The sequence below is a fragment of the Mytilus edulis genome, chromosome 4, assembly GCF_963676685.1.
Source record: "Mytilus edulis chromosome 4, xbMytEdul2.2, whole genome shotgun sequence".
Lineage (NCBI taxonomy): Eukaryota > Metazoa > Mollusca > Bivalvia > Mytilida > Mytilidae > Mytilus > Mytilus edulis.
Window position 1 is genome coordinate 57,188,275 of NC_092347.1, and position 20,667 is coordinate 57,208,941.

At 32.4% G+C, this 20,667-nt stretch overlaps 2 protein-coding genes across 3 annotated transcripts; both read left to right on the forward strand.

Annotated features, from left to right (window-relative positions):
• The first annotated feature begins 1,156 nt into the window (after window positions 1-1,156).
• Window positions 1,157-11,012, forward strand: LOC139520023 (uncharacterized). 2 transcript variants are annotated; one of them, XM_071312409.1, is made up of 4 exons: window positions 1,198-1,315; window positions 3,230-3,376; window positions 7,885-8,773; window positions 9,287-11,012. In XM_071312409.1, exons 3-4 carry the CDS (start codon window positions 8,007-8,009, stop codon window positions 9,960-9,962), a joined length of 1,443 nt encoding a protein of 480 aa, XP_071168510.1. In that variant the 5' UTR covers window positions 1,198-1,315; window positions 3,230-3,376; window positions 7,885-8,006; the 3' UTR covers window positions 9,963-11,012. The 2 variants fall into 2 exon arrangements, with proteins under 2 accessions (XP_071168509.1, XP_071168510.1); XM_071312408.1 differs by lacking the exon at window positions 3,230-3,376 and having other exon boundaries at window positions 1,157-1,315.
• Window positions 11,013-13,091: 2,079 nt separating this feature from the next.
• Window positions 13,092-20,440, forward strand: LOC139520024 (uncharacterized). Its single transcript, XM_071312410.1, has 2 exons — window positions 13,092-13,160; window positions 18,661-20,440. The coding sequence occupies exon 2, from the start codon at window positions 18,666-18,668 to the stop codon at window positions 20,367-20,369; it is 1,704 nt and encodes a 567-aa protein (XP_071168511.1). The 5' UTR covers window positions 13,092-13,160; window positions 18,661-18,665; the 3' UTR covers window positions 20,370-20,440.
• The last annotated feature ends 227 nt before the right edge of the window (window positions 20,441-20,667 follow it).

Here is a 20,667-nt window from a genome sequence, read left to right on the forward strand (position 1 = left end):
GACGCGCGTTTCGTCTACATAAGACTCATCAGTGACGCTCATATCAAAATATTTATAAAGCCAAACAAGTAAAAAGTTAAAGAATATTGAGGATCCAAAATTCCAAAAAGTTGTGCCAAATACTGCTAAGGTAATCCATGCCTGGGATAAGTTAATCCTTAGTGTTTCGAAAAATTCAAAGTTTTGTAAACAGGAAATTTAGAAAAATGACCAAATGATTGATATTCATGTCAACAACGGAGTGTTGACTACTGGGCTGGTGATACCCTCGGGGACGAAACGTCCACCAGCAGTGGCATAGACCCAGTGGTGTAAAAGTTATCAAAGGTACCAGGATTATAATTAAGTACGCCAGACGCGCGTTTCGTCTACATAAGACAGTTAGCATTGCTTTCAACTTTTACAACAAAACATTTTAAAGGCAACATTACTATTTAACGTTATCAACCTTATTATATATAAGGAAATACCTGTACCAAGTCAGGAATATAACAGTTGTTTTTCATCAGTTTGATGAGTTTAAGCTTTAGATTTTGCCATTTGATAAGGGACTTTCTGTTTTGAATTTTCCTTGGAGTTAGGTATTTTTGTCATTTTCTTTTTAACTTTCATTTGTTATGACTGTATTTGTAAGTTTCTTATTCTACTTTGACATTTTAAGACTGGATCCTCACTAGGATTTTGAAGGTGAATCTTATTCTATCAATAGTCATTGGTAACTTTCAAAGGTTAAGACGATGTAGATTTCGTCCATAGCACCGGACATATGTGATTTGTTTCAACACTTTACAAAACACTTTTATACCGTTTGTTAGTATCACAAAACCGGTCTGCATGTATTCATATAATTTTCTGATTTTACATTTGACATGTTCACGGCAATATAAAGTTTTGGTTTAAAAAACAACAAATATTTCTACTTAATAACCGTTGTTTTGTAAAAAAATAAATACACACATACTTAGCAACATCATTTGAAAATACTGATTTTTTTTCTTATTCTGATTAGTTTAGCTGTATTAAAATAATGTGAATTTACATGAACCGTGGTAAAGAAAACATCGAATTCCCTCACTAAGCCTTATTACACACTATAATGTAATAAATACGCGTAGCCTTTTTGATATTTTTATCCAACCAACCGTGACCTATAAGTACAATTGATTTTTAATATAATTACTACGTCATGTTAATATTAACATGTAAACGCCTAATGTGTAAATGTCTATTAATAACTGGGATTCAGACATATTGTAAACATCGATAGTTTTATATATCATTATCAAGTATACATTGCTGCACCGAAGCTATGAAGGTAAAATATAGTTAAATTCAAACAATTTTCACTCGAATAACAAAAGCAGCTTGTCTCTTTTATGCATATCTTGTATATTTAGATAGTTTTTATTTTCTTTTTTATAAAACGTTTATTCAAACACGGATTTAATGAATAGGGTAATGGAGGAAGATAATATTACTGTCCAATATGTTCACCAGAAGTCGACGGAAAATCATTGGTAACAGATTCAACATGTTTTGTTGAGATTGACAATTACGGTTATAGTTTCTCTCATATTGCTTCTGACTAAATAGAACCATAACATAAATCGTTTTGACCCAAATCTTTTCAATCAAATTCTGACATTTAAAGGAGGACTGTCCTTATTAGGGGAGGAATACTATGACTAAGCACAATTATTGTGATAGCTTGTCATATAATACAACTCAATACAATACAAAATTAGGTATCATGTAGTACAAAACAATACATTTAGAATATTTAATCATAACATTAATTTATATTCAATTTTGACGAAAACAAGAGATTGATAATTTGTTTATTGTCGCAGAACAAAATACCGAAGCTGCGAAGATTTAGATATTATCCCAAAAATCGTATTCTCAACGATTTTAGTATACTTTCTTCCTAAAGTAACGATTTTTTTTTGCTTCAACTAGAAACCACACAATTGATAGGCACCTATTACCTATGGATAGTTCGTTTCTGTGTGTGTTACATTGTCGTTTTGTTTATTGTTGCACTTAAGTGTTTCTGTTGTTTTCCTCTTATATTTGATGTGTTTCCCTCGGTTTTAGTTTGTTACCTTTATTTGTTTTCTCTCAATCGATTTATGACTTTTGAACAGCAGTATACTACTGTTGCCTTTAGTACATCTGTTTATCTGGTACAAATAAAATAGGTGTAAAAATATAAAATATTCATATTATTTGAAATATTCAATTTCGGGATAATGGTCTACAAAACAGCTTAATTATTGTAAAACATACGTCAATAACATTAATTTTTGTGATTTTGACTTCCCTGCCAGGAAAAAAAACGTTTTCAAGACTTTCCCTTGATAAGACCCGTTGATGAATTTCAAAAATGTAACTGAATAGCATTTGTTGATAACGATATAACGTCAACAAGAAGAGCCGTGGTGTAGTGATTAGGGCATCGGAATATTAACACATAGGTTCCAGGCTTGAGGACTCAATTTGCGGCTCTGACTTTAAACCATTTGCGAGTATGATCTTGTGAAACGATGATAGTCCGTCGGAAATGGACGATAAATGGTGGATCCATATTGATAGCGAACCATAACACCATGATTGTTTAAAACTAGAGGCTCTAATGAGCCTGTGTCGCTCACCTTGGTTTATGTGCATATTAAACAAAGGAAACAGATGGATTCATGACAAAATTTTGTTTTGGTGATGGTGATGTGTTTGTAGATCTTACTTTACTGAACATTCTTGATTCGTACAATTATCTCATTATCTCAATTCATAATTGGCCAATTAGTTACAGAGGAAAATATTTTGTTAAAATTTACAAAAATTTACAAAATTTACAAAAATTTACAAAATTTACAAGATTATTAAAAATTGACTATAAAGGGCAATAACTCCTTAAGGGGTCAACTGACCTTTTTGGTCATGTTGACTTATTTGTGGATCTTACTTTGCTGAACATTATTGCTGTGTACAGTTTATCTCTATCTATAATAATATTCAAGATAATAACCAAAAACAGCAAAATTTCCTTAAAAATTTCCAATTCAGGGGCAGCAACCCAACAACCAGTTGTTGAATTCATCTGAAAATTTCAGGGCTGATAGATCTTGACTTGCAAAACAATTTAACCCCATCTCTGAATTGCTCTTAATGCTTTGGTTTCAGAATTATAAGCCAAAATCTAAATTTTACCCCTATGTTCTATTTTTAGCCATGGCGGCCATCTTGGTTGGTTAGCACGGTCACCGCACACATTTTTGAAACTAGATACCTAAATGATGATTATAACCAAGTATGGTTAAATTTGGACCAGTAGTTTTAGAGGAGAAGATTTTTGTATTTGTCACCTTCGGGCCAGGTGAGCTAAAAAAGCAGGCTAATGCCACAACAAGACAACACTCGCACTCCAAAAAGTGGAAAGAGATTTATATAAGTTGCAATAACTAGTTTCTCAATCGACTATAAATAAATATGTTTGAACTAAAACTAACATTTTGCCTTGATATTTCGATCTGGTACCTATAAAACGTCCAACCTTACAGTAAACATAGGATGGTGTTCAAAACAAGATAAAATTGAGAGTGAAAATGGGGAATATGTCAAAGAGACAACAACCCGACCATAGAGAAGACAACAACAGAAGGTCACCAACAGGTCTTCAATGCAGCGAGAAATTCCCACACCCGGAGGCGTCTTCAGCTGGCACATAAACAAATATATATACTAGTTCAGTTTTACTAATTTATATCTTTGTCAATAGATAATGTATAAAACATAAAATTATTGACAAAGTAACGAAATTCTTATGTGCCCTTTTAAGCGTTTACAGATTGTTATAGAATGTATGGGATGTATGAATGTTGAACTGTACGATTAATAAACAAAAATACTTTAAAATAGGTGCCAGTTTTAAGGTGGTACCGAACACCTTGACTAAAATTCATTTGTTTCGTTTAATTTTTTTAGTAAATTTTGACAAAATATTTACTTTGACCCTTTGAAAAAAATAATGAAAATTCCAGAAAACTTGAACCAATCACTTTCTCGGAAAAAAATGGTTGGATAGCAGTTTGATAAACACTAATTTTGATCATTACGAAGCTTAATATTTCCTTAAAAATACAATATATGTTTAGCTGATTTTAAGGAGTTATCTCCCTGTAGTGTTAGGTACTACATTAAGATAACACAACAGTTCAAGAATTGGACCCCGTTCCATGAAAAATCTTTTCATAGAAGTCATGATTTTAAATATAATTTGATTATGTATAATATGCTTCATATGTTTTTTTCTTCTGATTGAACAAGATACTGTGGTGAGTTAGCCTTACACTTTTCAAAGAAACGGCACCTTTACAGTCGAACGAGTAAAAAATCCACTAGAAAATGTTAGAAATTCAAAATTTCATGGTTTTTAAATCTTTGATTGTAATGCTGCTATAAGTATCCTTAATATTGTTGTGGGAAAATGTCAAATTTCTTCTAATGACGTGGATTGAGACTTATGCATCCCACCATTGTGTAATTGTGCTAAGGTCATATATTAGGGTTGTCATGTACTATTATCTATAGGTCATTTTGTATTTCTGTTGATGGCATTATGGATTCTCAATGCTCATCAACTTTGTGCTTGTTTGGCTTTATAACTTTTTTTAGAAGAGCGTCACCGACAAGTCTTATGTTGACGAAACGCGCGTCTGGCGTACAAAATTATAATCCTGGTACCTTTGATAACTATTGAAACAGTTATTTGTTTTTATAAGTGATTAAGATAATATTGCAAAGTTGACTGCTGTATCCCAGTTTTTTACGTTTATACCTATCATTTCTGTTTGTTTTTCTGACATATTGTTGTCAATATATTGGAAAAACAATCGACTTCCACACAAGTGAACGGTTGAGTTGCTATAAAACCAGTTTTAATCCACTATTTTCTACATAAGGAAATGCCTGTACTGAGTCAGGAAGATGACAGTTGATTCCATTGGTTTTGATTTTTTGGAGCGTTAGATTTTGCCATTTTATTAGACGTGTTCACCATTAGCCGATACAAAAAATAGTAGTAAGGTAAATGGTAAATGTTAATCATTTTTAATTAACTCAACCCTTTTACTCCATTTTATTGTTTGAAATTTAAAACACTAGATGGAGTATTTATTCAATTAAAAAAATAACATGAATCTATCAAAAAAGCAAAATTGAATTCAACGAGTATTAAATACACTTAAGTAAGTAATCTACAATTAAGATTTGGATGTAAATTTATTAGTGATGATGTACATTAATTATGAATCAAGTTTCGTCTAAGGGAAAGAACTATACATAGGTCTACAATATATGCAATATCGTTCCGAAAATATATATATAAATAAACTCATCATAGAAACCAGGACTAAATTTTGCATATACGCCAGACGCGCATTTCGTCTACAAAAGACTCATCAGTGACGCTCGAATCCAAATAAGTTAAAGAGGCCAAATAAAGTACGAAGTTGAAGAGCATTGAGGACCAAAATTCCTAAAAGTTTTGCCAAATCCAGCTAAGGTAATCTATGCCTGAGGTAGAAAAGCCTTAGTGAACAAAACAAAAACTTATGAAGGCACACATTTTTTTTATTTTATTTTAATTGTATGACTACTGTTAATCTGTATCAAAGGACGGGGGTCCGAAAAGCTTGATGGTGCTTTCGGCAAACTTAATTTCAACAGTATGTTATATATTTTCATGTTTTCTCTCTCCTTTTCCTTTTCTTTTCTTTTTTCTGGAACACGTTTGATTACCCCCTCTTGGTGTGATAGGTACTTCAATATTCATCCTCGACTTTTAAGGAAATTATTTCATTGTTTAAATTGTTATGAAGAAAATAAAAACTTACTTTAACACATTTGTGATGGACATACTATTTACAGTAGCCTTTTATATTTTTAAAGTATTACTTATTATCTATTTGTTCTTGGTGTTAGCAAAACTTTATTTCATAAAGCTATCCATGAAATTTGGTCAATTCTTCATCAAGCATTCAGATCATTGATAACATATCCGTCAGCTGAAAAATTAGAATTTACGAAGGGTGATTGGCCAGAATTGGAAGAAACTGTTGGATCTATTGATGGCACCTAGCTATCATATATTATCCCCGGCTTAGTATATTTCTAGGATTTCGATTGGTTAACGCACGTCGTTACAAAACCCATAGCCCCTGGGTGTTGCTAACCCATATCCCCGGATGTTGCTAACCATTATCCCGGGGAACTTCACGCAAGTTTTCCTTAGTTCCATGATTGCTCCTTGTGAAATAGTGAATTCTGTAGATTATCCATGACGTTTGTTATTAAATATTTAATTCATTAAAGATTTTGTCTTATTATGCCGATCATTTACACTCAATTTATTAAATGCATCACTTAACTGCATCATTTTCAAGGAATGGGACTGCTGACCTAGCTATGCAAATGACCCACGTTGACGTCACACCATCTATGACGTAACTCTCACAACATTGAGCGCCAAATTTGACTCAATCCAGTTTCGCTGTCTCCGAATTAAAAACGTCTTCTATTTGACTACCTGTAGGGTTCTACCAAAGGTAGTACCCTACACCCCGTAAAAAATATGTAAAATTTCCAAATTTCAATAAAACTTTTTTAGATAATGAAAAAAACGTTATTTTCACGTTACACATTGTACCCGAATTTCCATAAAACTCGCCCGATTCGGACTAAGACCGGGGATAAATTCGTTATCTACGTTCATATCCGTAGATATGGATATTTTAACACCCTTCAGTACCCTGTACACCCTTCGGCTACGCCTCATGGTGTACTGGGGTACTTCAGGGTGTTAAAATATCCATATCTACGGATATGAACGTAGATAACTTATAATAAATCGTCAACCAAAAGCCAGGCATGTTTTATAGTGGGCATCGTCGTATACACTATAATCATGTACACTTATGTAATGAGAGACACAGGAAAGAAAATGAGTTACATCAAATATGGTTTATAGGTCATAACAATGACGCGATGACTTGCAGATTGATGGATGCGATCGGTCTACACTATATTTTACCTTTTTTTCGTGATTGTTACTTATTTGACGATATTATATATCAACTAGACCATCCTATTGCAATACTATATACTGTAAGGCAGCTACGCAATTAACATTCATTTATCTACGATGAACGCAAATTTGTCGATGAAAAGATTCGTGCAGAAGAGTTTATGTAGAACATTCCATATTTATAGACATAGTCCCGAACGTTATTGCACCTGTTGTAGAACTATGTGAAGCTATTACCCTACTACAAAACCTGCTTAATGTACATCATAAATAAATGAACACCTTAAATCGTATATTACTTGCATTGGTATAATTAAATAATGGTTGAATTTAACTTTGCTTTTTGATAGATTCATGTGAATTGACGAATTGAAGTAATACTCTGTCTTTTGTATTCAATTTTCAAACAATATAATGGAGTAAAAAGGTTGAACTAATTAACATTATAAATATTTACCTTTCCCTACTATTTTTGGTTTCGGAATCGGTTTCGATTTTGATTTCGGCTTATGGTGAACATGTCCATTATGAGCTTTCCGTTGTGAATTTCCCTTGGAATTCGGGATTTTAGTTATTAGCGTAGCAAACTATTTTGAAATCCCCTCTTTCCCATTCTTCAGGTAACTTCTAATAGTTAACAGTTTTTTCTTATTCTACATCAGTTCAAATTTCAGGACCCTTGCCTACAAATCAAACTCCATAGCGCAAAGGGTTTATGGAAATTCTTAGATATATTTTTTTTTGTTGTAAGTTTAAATTTTCGAAAAAATAATCATTCTTTTTGTGTAAATTCTTTCTAGGTGTCGATTGTTGTCTGCGATGGTGTGTGAAGTTTTCAATGGACAGGTTTAAAAGAGTTCAAATTTCATCACATCTACCGTACATAGCTCAAGATTAAAGTATTGACTATGTCTTGAATAATATGAATGAAAGGGAAAGGAAAGCCATTCAAAAAAACTTGATAGATCTGATACACAATGTAAATCCTAATGATATAACTCCATATCTCTTCCAAGATGATCAAATCACCAGATCACTTTATGAGGAACTTTTAGACCTCAATTTATCGAGAGGAAAATTATGCCAACTCTTCATACGACGTATTACGTCGAACGGAAGTAAATGCAAGTTTAAAAGCTTCATTCATGCGCTCAGTAAAACATATCATTTTCTTTCTGAGAAGATAAAAGAAACATTAGCTAACATCAATGAAAATCAAAACCTGCAAACAGAAGAACAACTGATATATCAACGAAAAGAGGTATCTGAACCGGATATTGACAACCATGCAAAAACATACACATCAAGTAACCAAGACACAATTACAGAGCATGCTTTTATCTATGAGCCAATAAAGAAAATCGATGTTTTTACAGAAAACAGGCGTAGAATCTCAAGGATGTCGCACAGACTCAAACGTCTTAACCATGACGGCGACGTTGATAAATTTAGAAAATTTGTAGGGAAAATCGGCGACAAGTTTTCAAAACACAAACTTGACAGGTTAAAGAACGTAAAAGCACGTATGAATCTTGCAGACCTGAAATTCACCTCGCTCGAGGCTGAAGCTAGTTTTAAACGTGTCAATTATGACGTATCTTTGTATGAAAATCCTATCTTTAAAGAAATGGAGTCAACGATTCCATATACAACAAACCCGCAAGTGAGCAGTATGACATATTTAGCAAGGTATAATCAATTAAAACCCATTATTTCTTTTTCAAAGAAATCCTCATTATGGTATATTGCATATTTCGTGCAGCAAGATTACAATCATTTTCAAAATCTTTTTTTTTTGTTCAAAGAATTGTGGGTAATCTCGTTGTTCGTTAAAAGAAACGGAATTTACATTGTCGTTGATTGGATATCCATCGAATAAAAGATATTTTGTTTTAAACCCGGGACTATGGTGCTTATCTTAACTTTAAGTAAACGTTCATAGTTATGTTACCGGGATATTTTATAACGGAGTCCTTATGAAAGGATATTTGTTTATGAGTTTCTGACAGTAACTGGTAAGAGACTATTGTCGGATGGGTATTTCAGCTAAGTCACTATAATCATTACCACATGTTTATATTGAATTCAAAAGTATTTTTCTTATTTTTCATTTTTCAATTTTTTTATCACTATTGACATGATTGAACTATTTCTGATGAGAGCAGTTTTTGTTAACTCAATAGTTGTAATCGTATTTTGTAGATATGGATCAGCTATTTCCATGCTAGAATCTATAGACGTAGGGCTAGGTTACTTGCAGTATTCAAAAAATCACGCTGAACATGTGGTTCCGTGTAAAGAAACAGGCATGGTATTTTATATTGAGGTTAACCTACTTTCACAGAAATACGAACAAAATCCCTCTAGTGAAATTAAAAAATCAATACTAAAAACTGCCGAACTTGCCATTTCTCAGTTTTCTGGAGAAGATGAAAATGTTCAAAAAGATTACCAAAGAATGCTTATGCTTAAAATGGTGTTTTGCAGATTAGGAATCGGACTTTTTGGGAAACGAATAAACAGTGTTAAAGTGGACGACAGTGATAGAGAAGCAGCAAAAAACTTTATGGACTTTATTGAAAAACCCAATATCTGGGAAGGTATGGAGAAAAGACGAAAGATGTTGTTTCAGATTGCCAAATCTGAGCTTTATAGACAACATAATCAGATTGATCTCGCCCGCATGCATGCGAGAGAAGCAGCTGAAATTGCCGAGGAAAATAAGTGGAATGCCGAATTACCAAACATTAAGAAACTCGTAAACGAACTTGAAAATCACATCGAACCAATTACAAAAAAGGAAAACGAAGATATAGATGATTGGATGAACGAATTAGAGAATGATTCAGAGGAAATAGGAGAAAACAACAAAAGATAATGAGATAACATTTAAATATAGTAACGTATCATTAATTATAATCGGAATCTCCTTCCTAAATCTGTTGTTAGTTTTGTTTAAATGGGTAAAATATTCTCAAGTAATGACTGCTTGATAAAACCAACAGTTTTTTTCTACATAAATGCAGAATCTCACTAAATGATATTTTCGAAATTAATTTGACATTGAGATTTGCTTTAGAAGATATATTTTGTGAACCATAACAGAACATTTACAATTGAAAACTAGTTAACATTACGCATATAGTTACTTTACATGATATGGATAGATATAGCAAGCATCTCATTATAATTATATCTAAAATACATTTAATTATGCAAAATGCCTGTGCAGAAGCAGGAGTTTTCTAGGGAATTTAAATAATGATCTTTTTTAACCACTAGGTCGATACGACTGCAGGTGGAGTTTTAATTCCCAGAGGGTATCACCAGCTCAGTAGTCGGCACTTACATGAATTATCATTGATATGGTCAATTTTATAAATTAACTGTTCAAAAACTTTTGAATTTTTGAAATACTAAGGCTTTTTTACCTCAGGAATGGATTACCTTAGCTCTGTTTGGCAAAACTTTTAGGAATTTTGGTCCTCAATGCTCTTCAACTTCGTACTTTTTTATGCCTTGTAAATTTTTTTTGGATTCGAGCGTCACTGATGAGTCTTTTGTAAACGAAACGCACATCTGGCGTAAGTACAAAATTTAATCCTGGTATCAATGATGGATTTATTATAAACTGTGTACTTTGTCCATGTTTTTTCTTAATATGAAAATAAGAATATGGAGCTAGACACTCTATCTGTGCAGTTGGAAACTATCGAAAGATCAAGTATAGTAATTTTAGGGTTGATGCATTATTAAGGTTAATAAGAAATGTAAAATTAAACCAATACATATTGATAGGCTTGAAGCTTACATAACTATGAATATTTTACATTACAATCGTTGTTTCCATGTTAACTGGGTTTCTTCATCGTATATCATTTGATTTTTATTTTGCTGACAAGAAGAATAAAGAGCACATCGAATTCTTGATGGCTGTATTTCACTTGTGATTGAGAAATGCTAATGATATCAAGTTCGTTCTTTGAAAGAAGTAAGATTTCTTATAAATATTACAGATAGTTTGAACAAAACTATACTGTCTTTCATATTTATAAGTGACACAAAACATAGTTTATCTAAAAGACAAACGTATGATACAGAACTAAACAAGATTGAAGAGAACAACCCTCACCCGGTAAGATGAAAATTAAAGTTTGTTAAGTCGGACATACAACGCATAATTGATCAATTAAAGCCAAAAGGAGCAATTACATACATAGCTTACACACAGAAAATTTACAGAAAAAATTAGATCATGCCTTAAACAATACATATATTCTTAGCAAATGGTATCCTCATTACACTTATATCTATGTGAATCTGAACTAAATTCTAAGATAAGAATAAAATTGAAATTTCTGTATAAAATAATTGTACTATAAAATAATTGTATCAAAACTTTCACGAAATTATTAACAATTGATATACCATATTTTTCAAATATTCATACAATTTTTTATAGTATTTTCAACCTACTGCGAACATCGACTCTCAAAGTCTTAAAAACGGCATGACCATTCACCAGATATGCAATGATACTTTCTTAAAAGGTAGTTGCACAAGCCTCGTACCATTGCCATAATCTGGACTTTTGATTTGATATTTTAAGGTTCATCATAAGAAATTGGAAAATATGGCCGTGTTTACACCTCGAAATTTACTATAAGTACAGACAAATTGGTATATCTAGGAAAGTTTTAAGACATGGCAGGAACTAGATATATAAAATTTATATGTAGTATACGTTTCAGAAAATAAAAAACACCTTGATTTTGATGTCCAGTTTTTTCCAGTCTGCAGAAGATAGCAAAATAAACAAACAGCCGAGTTTCATTTGATACGGTCCACTGAGTTACACAGTTTAAATCACCTATTGTCTGCAGATGTCTATTGTCCATCTATTGTCCATTTAAATCAATACTACTCACAACATGTATTATATGAGGGGAGATTCTCAAACCTCTTTCCCAACTTAGTTTATTTTGGCACCTTCTGAAAAAAAACTGGATAGCATAATCTAGTAAAGTATATCAAAAGTAAAATCACAAAAATACTGAACTTAGAGGAAAATCAATTCGGAAAGTCCATAATCACATGGCAAAATCAAATAACAAAACGCATCAAAAACGAATGGACAAGAACTGTCATATTCCTGACTTGGTACAGGCATTTTCAAATGTAGAAAATGGTGGATTAAACCTGGTTTTATAGCGTTAACCCTCTCACTTTGATGACAGTCTCATCAAATTCCGTTATATTTACATTGATGCGTTAACTAAACAGACACAATAAATAAAATAGTCAAAATATGGGTACATCATCGTATAACAATTTTAAAAGGAACAATTTAACAGAAAACAAAAACATCTTTCAACAAACACATTCATTGATTTGTGTGTATGACGTCAGAAAATTTTATACGTCACATAGATTTGTCGTTCAATGTGCCTACAAACAATTTTAAAATTTACATAGGCAATGTTAGCATACAGGGTTAATAAATCAAAAGTATGTAAGAATAAATTTCAGAAATAGACCCGAGATTTAAAATAGTCCAAAATTTATACATGTTATATATAGAATTTAATTTTCTAAAACATAAAATGCATTTAGAATTTATATATCTAGTTCCTGCCATCCCTTAAAACTTTTGCAGTTGCTGCATATAGGTTTGTCTGTATTCAGAGTAAAATTTGTGGTGTAAATACGGCCATTATATTAGCCAAAAGGTTATGATGAACTTTAAACGGTGTTTACGTTAACCTAGATGGATGCAGATTTTCAAGCATGAAACCAAATTGAAATAACTTAAGATATGTCTCCTGAGACCAAAACTGTAAGACACAACAAATAATGATCAGACTGTTCATAAATAATGACAAAACGAAATTGAATTAAATAAAACACAGTACTCAAACAATATAATAAGCAAAACCGTTATCGTTTTATGTAATGTAATAATATACGTTCGTCAATATCTATTTATATCGTGACTAAACTATCCAATACAGTATTGTCACATGATCACATTTATACATCCGGATGTCGTCAGCTGGATTTTTGGAACATCAGTCATGTAAGTTTTATCCATTAAAAGCAACATGCTATGCACAAATAATGGTCATTTGACAGTTCGGTCACCCAAGTATAATAATCAAAAGGCCGCCGTTTGGTTTCCTGTGTAGTCTGATATCAAGTTGATATTAAATAAAGAACACATGTTACTATGACCTTTAGAAGTGAAATGAAGGTGCATTATTAAGGTTGTTTTGCATCTTATAAACTTGTTTCTTGCAGATTCATTTGTAAACCTTAAGTTAAGATCTTGTTCAGAGGAAAATCTTTTTACGTTTAGGTGTATTTGTGTTGATTGTTTTGTCTTGCATACATATATAACAAATAATATTTGATATCACATCTCGTTTCCGATTTCATTATTTAATATATTAAGATTCAACATAACCTTTTAGAAAATATGGCCGTATTTACACCACATATTTCACTCTGAGTATAGACAACCCTGTGCGCCTGGAAAAAGTTTGGAGCATGACTGTACCTAAATATATAAATTTAAATGCATTTTCAGAATATTCAAAACTTCACTGGATTTTGCTATTCATTTTTTTTTCATTCCTGCAGAAGTTGCCAAAATAAACTAAGTTGAGAGAGATGTTTGGGTAGATCCCCTCATATGATAAATGTTGTGAGTTATATTGATTTAAAAGGACAGTAGCCTGCAAACAGTAGGTGATTTAAATTGTGTAACTGTGTGGACCGTATCAAATGAAACGCATTTACTAGTTTATTTATTCTGCAAACTGGAAAAAAATGCACAGCAGAATCCAGGTCAGTTTTTGATTTTCTGTAACATAAACTACATATAACTTTTATATATCTAGGTCATGCCATGCCTTAAACTTTTCCTAGATGCATCAGTTTATCTGTACTCAGAGAATATTTTGTGGTGAAAACAAGGCCATATTTTTCAATTTCTTTTCATGACCATTAAGACTACATGTTGATGTAGTAACATAACAAGTGTTAACTCTTTCTAGTTTTTTTATGCCCCATATGGTTACTATGTTTTCATGTCTGTGCGTTCGTTGGTCTGTTCGTTCGTCTGTTCGTTCGTTCGTCTGTTCGTTCGTTCGTTCGTCTGTTCCGCTTCAGGTTCAAGTTTTTGGTCGAGGTAGTTTTTGATGAAGTTGAAGTCCAATCAACTTGAAACTTATTATACATGTTCCTTATGATATGATCTTTCTAATTTTAATGCAACCTTAGAGTTCTGACCCCTCATTTCATGGTCCACTGAACACAGAAAATGATAGTGCGATGGGGGCATCCGTGTACATCCGTGGACACATTCTTGTTTTATTTATAATTTTCGTTAAATTATTCAATATAAAATTTAGGCATATTGATAATTCTATTCGTGAAATCTATACTATATAAAAAGGAAGAGACCGATTTCATTGAGCCGCAACTCCTCTGAAACCATACAAAATCAGAAATATTTGTGATATGACGTATACATGTAGTGTTTTGTACTTCCTAAATGTGTCTATAAAACGCCAGTTTTGAGTAAATATCCAAATTTTGAGACCGTTATCGATACGTGTCTTATACGCTTTCGAGCATGCTCTGACGACGTGCTACCCGCGAAATTAAAAAAAACTCTTTGTTTCAAACTTGCGGTATGGGCTTTGCCCATTGTTGAAGGCCGTACGGTGACCTATAGTTGTTAATGTCTGTGTCATTTTGGTCTCTTGTGGACAGTTGTTTCATTGGCAATCATACCACATCTTCTTTTTTATATTGCCCAATCGAACGGCGATGTCGCGGGCATCTTCTAGTGTATTTAAAAACAAACATCCTTTCAATCTAGACTCTCTAGCAAAGAAGGTCTTCGCATCCTTTAAATCCTTAAAATACTTATAATATTCTTATTGTTTATGTGTGGATAGACGATTCTTTTTAGACTTTTACGTTGATGTATGAAAAACTGGCACATTTGAGGTTGTATAAAAAAAAAGTAAAATAACTAAAATACCGAACTCCGAGGAACATTATAAACGGAAAGTCATTAAGCAAATGGCAAAATCAAAAGCACGAAAACATGAAACGAAGGATAACAACTGTCATATTCCTGGCTTGGTACTTGTATATCATCTCGTTATATCTTAGATTAAGAAATATACTGACTGAACCCATTTAAATGATAATATACATAATATAATATATTGCATAAATGATCATAAATGTGTGCACCTGAACATTAGTATGCAAAGATTTGTTTTTATTTTCTTGAAATAAGGATAAAAACAAAGTAACAGGAAACATTGCTATCACCCCCAGTTTTAGGTGGGGTTCGTGTTGCTTAGTCTTTATTTTATGTGTTGTGTCTTCTATACTATTGTTTGTCTATTTGTCTTTTTATTTTCAACCATGGCGTTGTCAGTTTATTTTCATTCTATGACTTTGACTATCCCTCTGGTATCCTCGTCTCTTTTTGCTAAATAAAGGCAACAGTAGTATACCGCTGTTCAATAGCCATAAATCGATTAAGCGAAAACAAACCCGGTTTACAAACTAAAACCTAGGGAAACACATCAACTATAAGAGGAAAACAACAGAACAATAAAAACACTGAACTGCAACAATAACAAACGCCAACATACCTAGAATAAGACTATTTGATAACTGCCAATATGTGAACCTAAACTAACAAACAAAAAACAATTATAACTTGGAATTAATAAAAAATAAAACCACTTATTGTACATTCTGTCAATACCCCTTAACTGTACTGTACTGTAAAACAGTGTTTCAAAACCAAACACCACTTATAACCTTCATGGATTTTAGGAAATTTAGACAGAATAAAATTGAGAATGGAAATGGGGAATGTGTCAAAGAGACAACAACCCGACCATAGAAGAACCGACAACAGCAGAAGGTCACCAACAGGTCTGAAATGCAGTGAAAAATTTCCGCACCCGGAGGCGTCCTTCAGCTGACCACTAAACAATATATATACTAGTTCAGTGATAATGAACGCCATACTAAACTTCAAATTGTACACAAGAAACTAAAATTAAAAATAATACAAGACTAACAAAGGCCAGAAGCTCCTGACTTGGGACAGGTGCAAAAATGCGGCGGGATTAAACATGTTTATGAGATCTCAACCCTTCCCTTATACCTCTAGCCAATGTAGAAAAGTAAACGCATAACAATACGCGCATTAAAATTCAGTTCAAGAGAAGTCCGAGTCTGATGTCAGAAGGTGTAACCAAAGAAAATAAACAAAATGACAATAATACATAAATAACAACAGTCTATTAGCAGTTAGCTTGTTTTTGACCAAAAAATAATATTCAGATCAAACTTTTGAAACATTTTTTTTTCATTTTCTACATTTTTTCGCTGATAAATGGACTTAGTTATTTTTTAAAAGTAAACAAGTAGATACAGGTTGAAGTCAAAGTTTTTCAGTCAACAATTACTTTGTCAAACCTCCATGGAATTTTACGTAATTTGACCAAAAAGTAATGTTCAGTATAAAATTTTGAAAAGATTTATTTTCATTCTTACGAATGTAACTGACAATTAACTTATTTTACATTTAAAACCTTCATATAAAACTTTTGCAGAAGATTTTTGATAAATAGGAGAAAGAAAATTTAGAAAATATATTTTTTTTCATTTTCAGTAGACTGACTTATTTTTTTACAGTAAACATTTAAAGTTTGTGATTAAACATTTTGACATGATAAATAAGTAAACATTCATGTTTTTTTTATATAAAACTTGGCTAATCTTCAATACTGCAATAGCATCTAATGAAAATGTTATTTTCTTTTTAAAATCTATTTTATAATGCTAAATGGACTCATTTTTAAGTCAACATTACACTTTTACACTGACAGCAGAAATCGCAATCGAGAAAAGGAGTTACGTGGAACACCTTACGAATTTTTAAATGAAAAGAGTTATAGCAGAATATTGACACCATTAATAGAACTTTAAATCAATTAGCTAGTCCTTATTTTATGTAAATATAAATAGAAAAACGTGGATTAGCAGAAAGTTTTTTTTATGAAAATTTTCGATAAAATTGATTTCTTTTGTTCGTCGTACCATTGTCATAAATGTTTAAAGTGACTTATGTCAAAGGGTCGGGTCTTCTAATTGTTGTTTTTATATTTCACTGTATTATATAATATTTTGTGAAAAAACATATGAAACTATGATAAATAATTTACTTACTTACTTACTGTTTGAACATTGCATCCTTCAAGTTTTTGAAACTGTGTTGTGTAATTTGTTTCATGTTATACTTTTTAGGTGTTTCAAAATCTCAAAGGGAACTTTTATATCTTTGTCCAGCAGAACCAATTCTGTCTCGAGAAAGAAATGATAAATGAAAATATTCCACAATATTTCTTGTATTTTGAACATATCGCAAAACTGATTTAAAACTTATCTTCACTCTGCTACCTCAAATTTGTTTATCGCTTCTTTATTCTTGTTTTAAATGAAGGCATTCAATATGATATGTTCAATTACCTTTTATCAACTAATCAACCCTTTCCTTTAAAAATGTCAGTATTTTCTGCTATGAACTATCAAAAACATTGTTGAGTAAAATGCAACTTACTTTAAAAAATAATCCGGAAATTCTTATGTTCTAATATAAAAATATAAGGAGATGTAGTACAATTGCATATGAGACAGCCATATGTCCTATCTACCTAAGTTCAAATGAGGTGGATGTTAAAAAAATATATAGACAACCGTGGGGCCTCCAACAATAAGAAAACCTATACCATATAGTCGTCTATAACAGCCCTACGCCTGTAATTTCCTAAATTTGTTTTGATTTTATATACTGACTCGATTATAAACATCGCTCAACTTTACACCAGTCGGCTGACCGTTATGGAATAACCGTTTCACAGATTATATCGGATATGTTTCTTATGTCGTAGCTACAATACCCATCCCTTTTCACGAGTTTGACCTACCGAATTAGACTATTTACCGGATGTGTAATAACATAAGTAACACGACGGTTTCCACATGTGGAGCAGGATCTGCTTAACCTTCCGGGTCACCTGAGATCACCCCCAGGTTTTGGTGGGGTTCGTGTTGCTAAGTCTCTATTTTTCTATGTTGTGTCTTCTGTACTATTATTTGTCTGTTTGTCTTTTTATTTTTAGCCATGGCGTTGTCAATTTATTTTCAATCTATGAGTTTGATTGTTCCGCTGGTATCTTTCGTCCCTCCTTTACAAAAATACTGCAAAAAAGTACCAATCACAACAATCAAAAAAGCTTCCACGTAATCTGGAAAGATATAGTAGGTATCAAGACGATACTGCAGTTTTAATCACTGGGAAAACAGTTAGTTCATTAAAGCAAATTTGACGTTGATGAGCTAAATTGATAATATTCATTATTTCATGTTAAAATGTTCGAAATGAAGAAAATTATATACAATGCCTAGCAGATAGTATGTCAATATTGAATTTTAACTTAATACAGCGCATACAACATGTTTTCTTATTATTTAAGGAACAATGGCCACAAAAGGAAATATTTTATGTGGCGTTTGTGAAGTTCAGGACGTCACAACAGTTGCTGAACACTGGTGCCCTGAATGTGACGACGGCTTATGTTCGTCCTGTTTAAAGTACCACACTGCGTCAAAGTCCTCAAGAAACCATGACGTCATTTCCGTCGATAACTATTCCAAATTACCACCTTCCATAGCCAGTATAAAACAACACTGTCCTGTCCATGATAAGAAATTCCAAAACTACTGCCCTCAACATGAAAGTCTTTGCTGTCCTATTTGTATATCTACTGTCCATAGAAAATGCGAAGTTCTTGCAATCGATGACATAATTAGATCATCAAAAGAGTCCTCTTTAATTGAACACATAGAAAAAAATATTGACAATATGAAATTAAATATAGATAAAATCACAAAGGATCGGGAAGAGAATCTTAAAACCATAAAAAACCAGCGACAGAAATTTCAAACAGAGATAAGAGATATTCGCGGAAAAATAAATAGCCATCTTGATAAGTTAGAGCAGCAGATTCTCAATGAATTGCAAGTTAGTGAAGATAAAATTACCAAAGAAATAGAACATTTGCTTTCAAATCTTACTATTCACAACGATACCGTTTCCGTGTTACAAAACACTATTTCCGATATAAAGAGTTATGCATCTGATCTTCAGACCTTTCTTGGAAGTAAGAGAATTGAAGAAGATGTAATCAAAGAAGAACAGTTCTTGCATGAGTTGACAGAGAATGGAAGTTTAGAGTTTACAGACCTTCTTTTTATAAGGAATGACAAATTGTCTGATATATTATCAACAATTACAACATTTGGTGCCATTTCAACAAAGATGACGCCCCCTTCTATCATCATTAGGACTGAAAATGAAAACGAAGCCCAGTTGATGTCCGTTCAAATTACGAAACCTAAATCAATTGACGACATCAACCTTTTGATAAAACAGACACTTAACCTGCAGAAAGGAAATAAGCCAAATTATGTCACAGGATGCAATATCACACCATCAGGTAAAATGATATTCATTGACTTTGAAAATAATCGCGTAATAGTTCTGAATGACAGTGGAACATTAGACTGTGAAATGTTCGTATCGAACCGTCCTGTAGACGTTACTTGTATCGATGATAAAACCGTCGCTGTCTCCCACAATTGGTCTCCATATGAAATAGACATAGCTGACATTACAACAAAAAAAGTTGTTAAAGTGGTTCAAGTATCCTGTTGGTGTTGTGGAGTGTCGTTATACCAAGATAAATTAGTATACTATGAACAAGGAACAGGCATCAAGACAGTCTCACTTTCCGGGGGAAGCACATCTTCTCTTGTAAAACAGAATGTAAAGGGATTCTGGAATTACGTCACAACATTTGAAAATAAACTATATCATACTTGTCTAGAGGCAAATACCGTCACATGCTACACCATGGCAGGACAGATGGTGTGGGAATATAAAGACAAATTTATCATTGATGGTCCTTGTGGTGTTACTGTTGACAAAGAAGCTAACGTTTATGTCGCTTCGCAGAACAATGATAGTGTAGTTATATTGTCCCCTGACGGTACATACGCAAGAACCATATTAACGAAAGAAAATGGAATAGACAAAATTACTGGGATTCGTTTTAGTGAAGAAAGAAATATTTTATTGATTGTAAATCAGAAAGGAACAGCTTTACTCTATGATGTGAAATAATTTATGTTATATGTTTTGGTCCTGGCGTTGTATTTTTTTCTGTTGGAACAAAGATAGGTCAAAGATATCAATGATAGTTTTTTTCGTTTTTGGAATGGACGTGAATAAATATTAAGCGGCATTACAAAGCATGAGACCGGTTGGTCATACAATTCTTAGCCTAGTGGGTCACCTGGTGTAACATTTATTTTCTGTAGGGAGTTGTGTTGCTAAATCTTTAGGTATCTTTTTTTTTTTAATGTTTTTTTTCTATTTTCCGTTATCTGTTGAAAATGGCATTGTGTGTCTATTTTTTCTC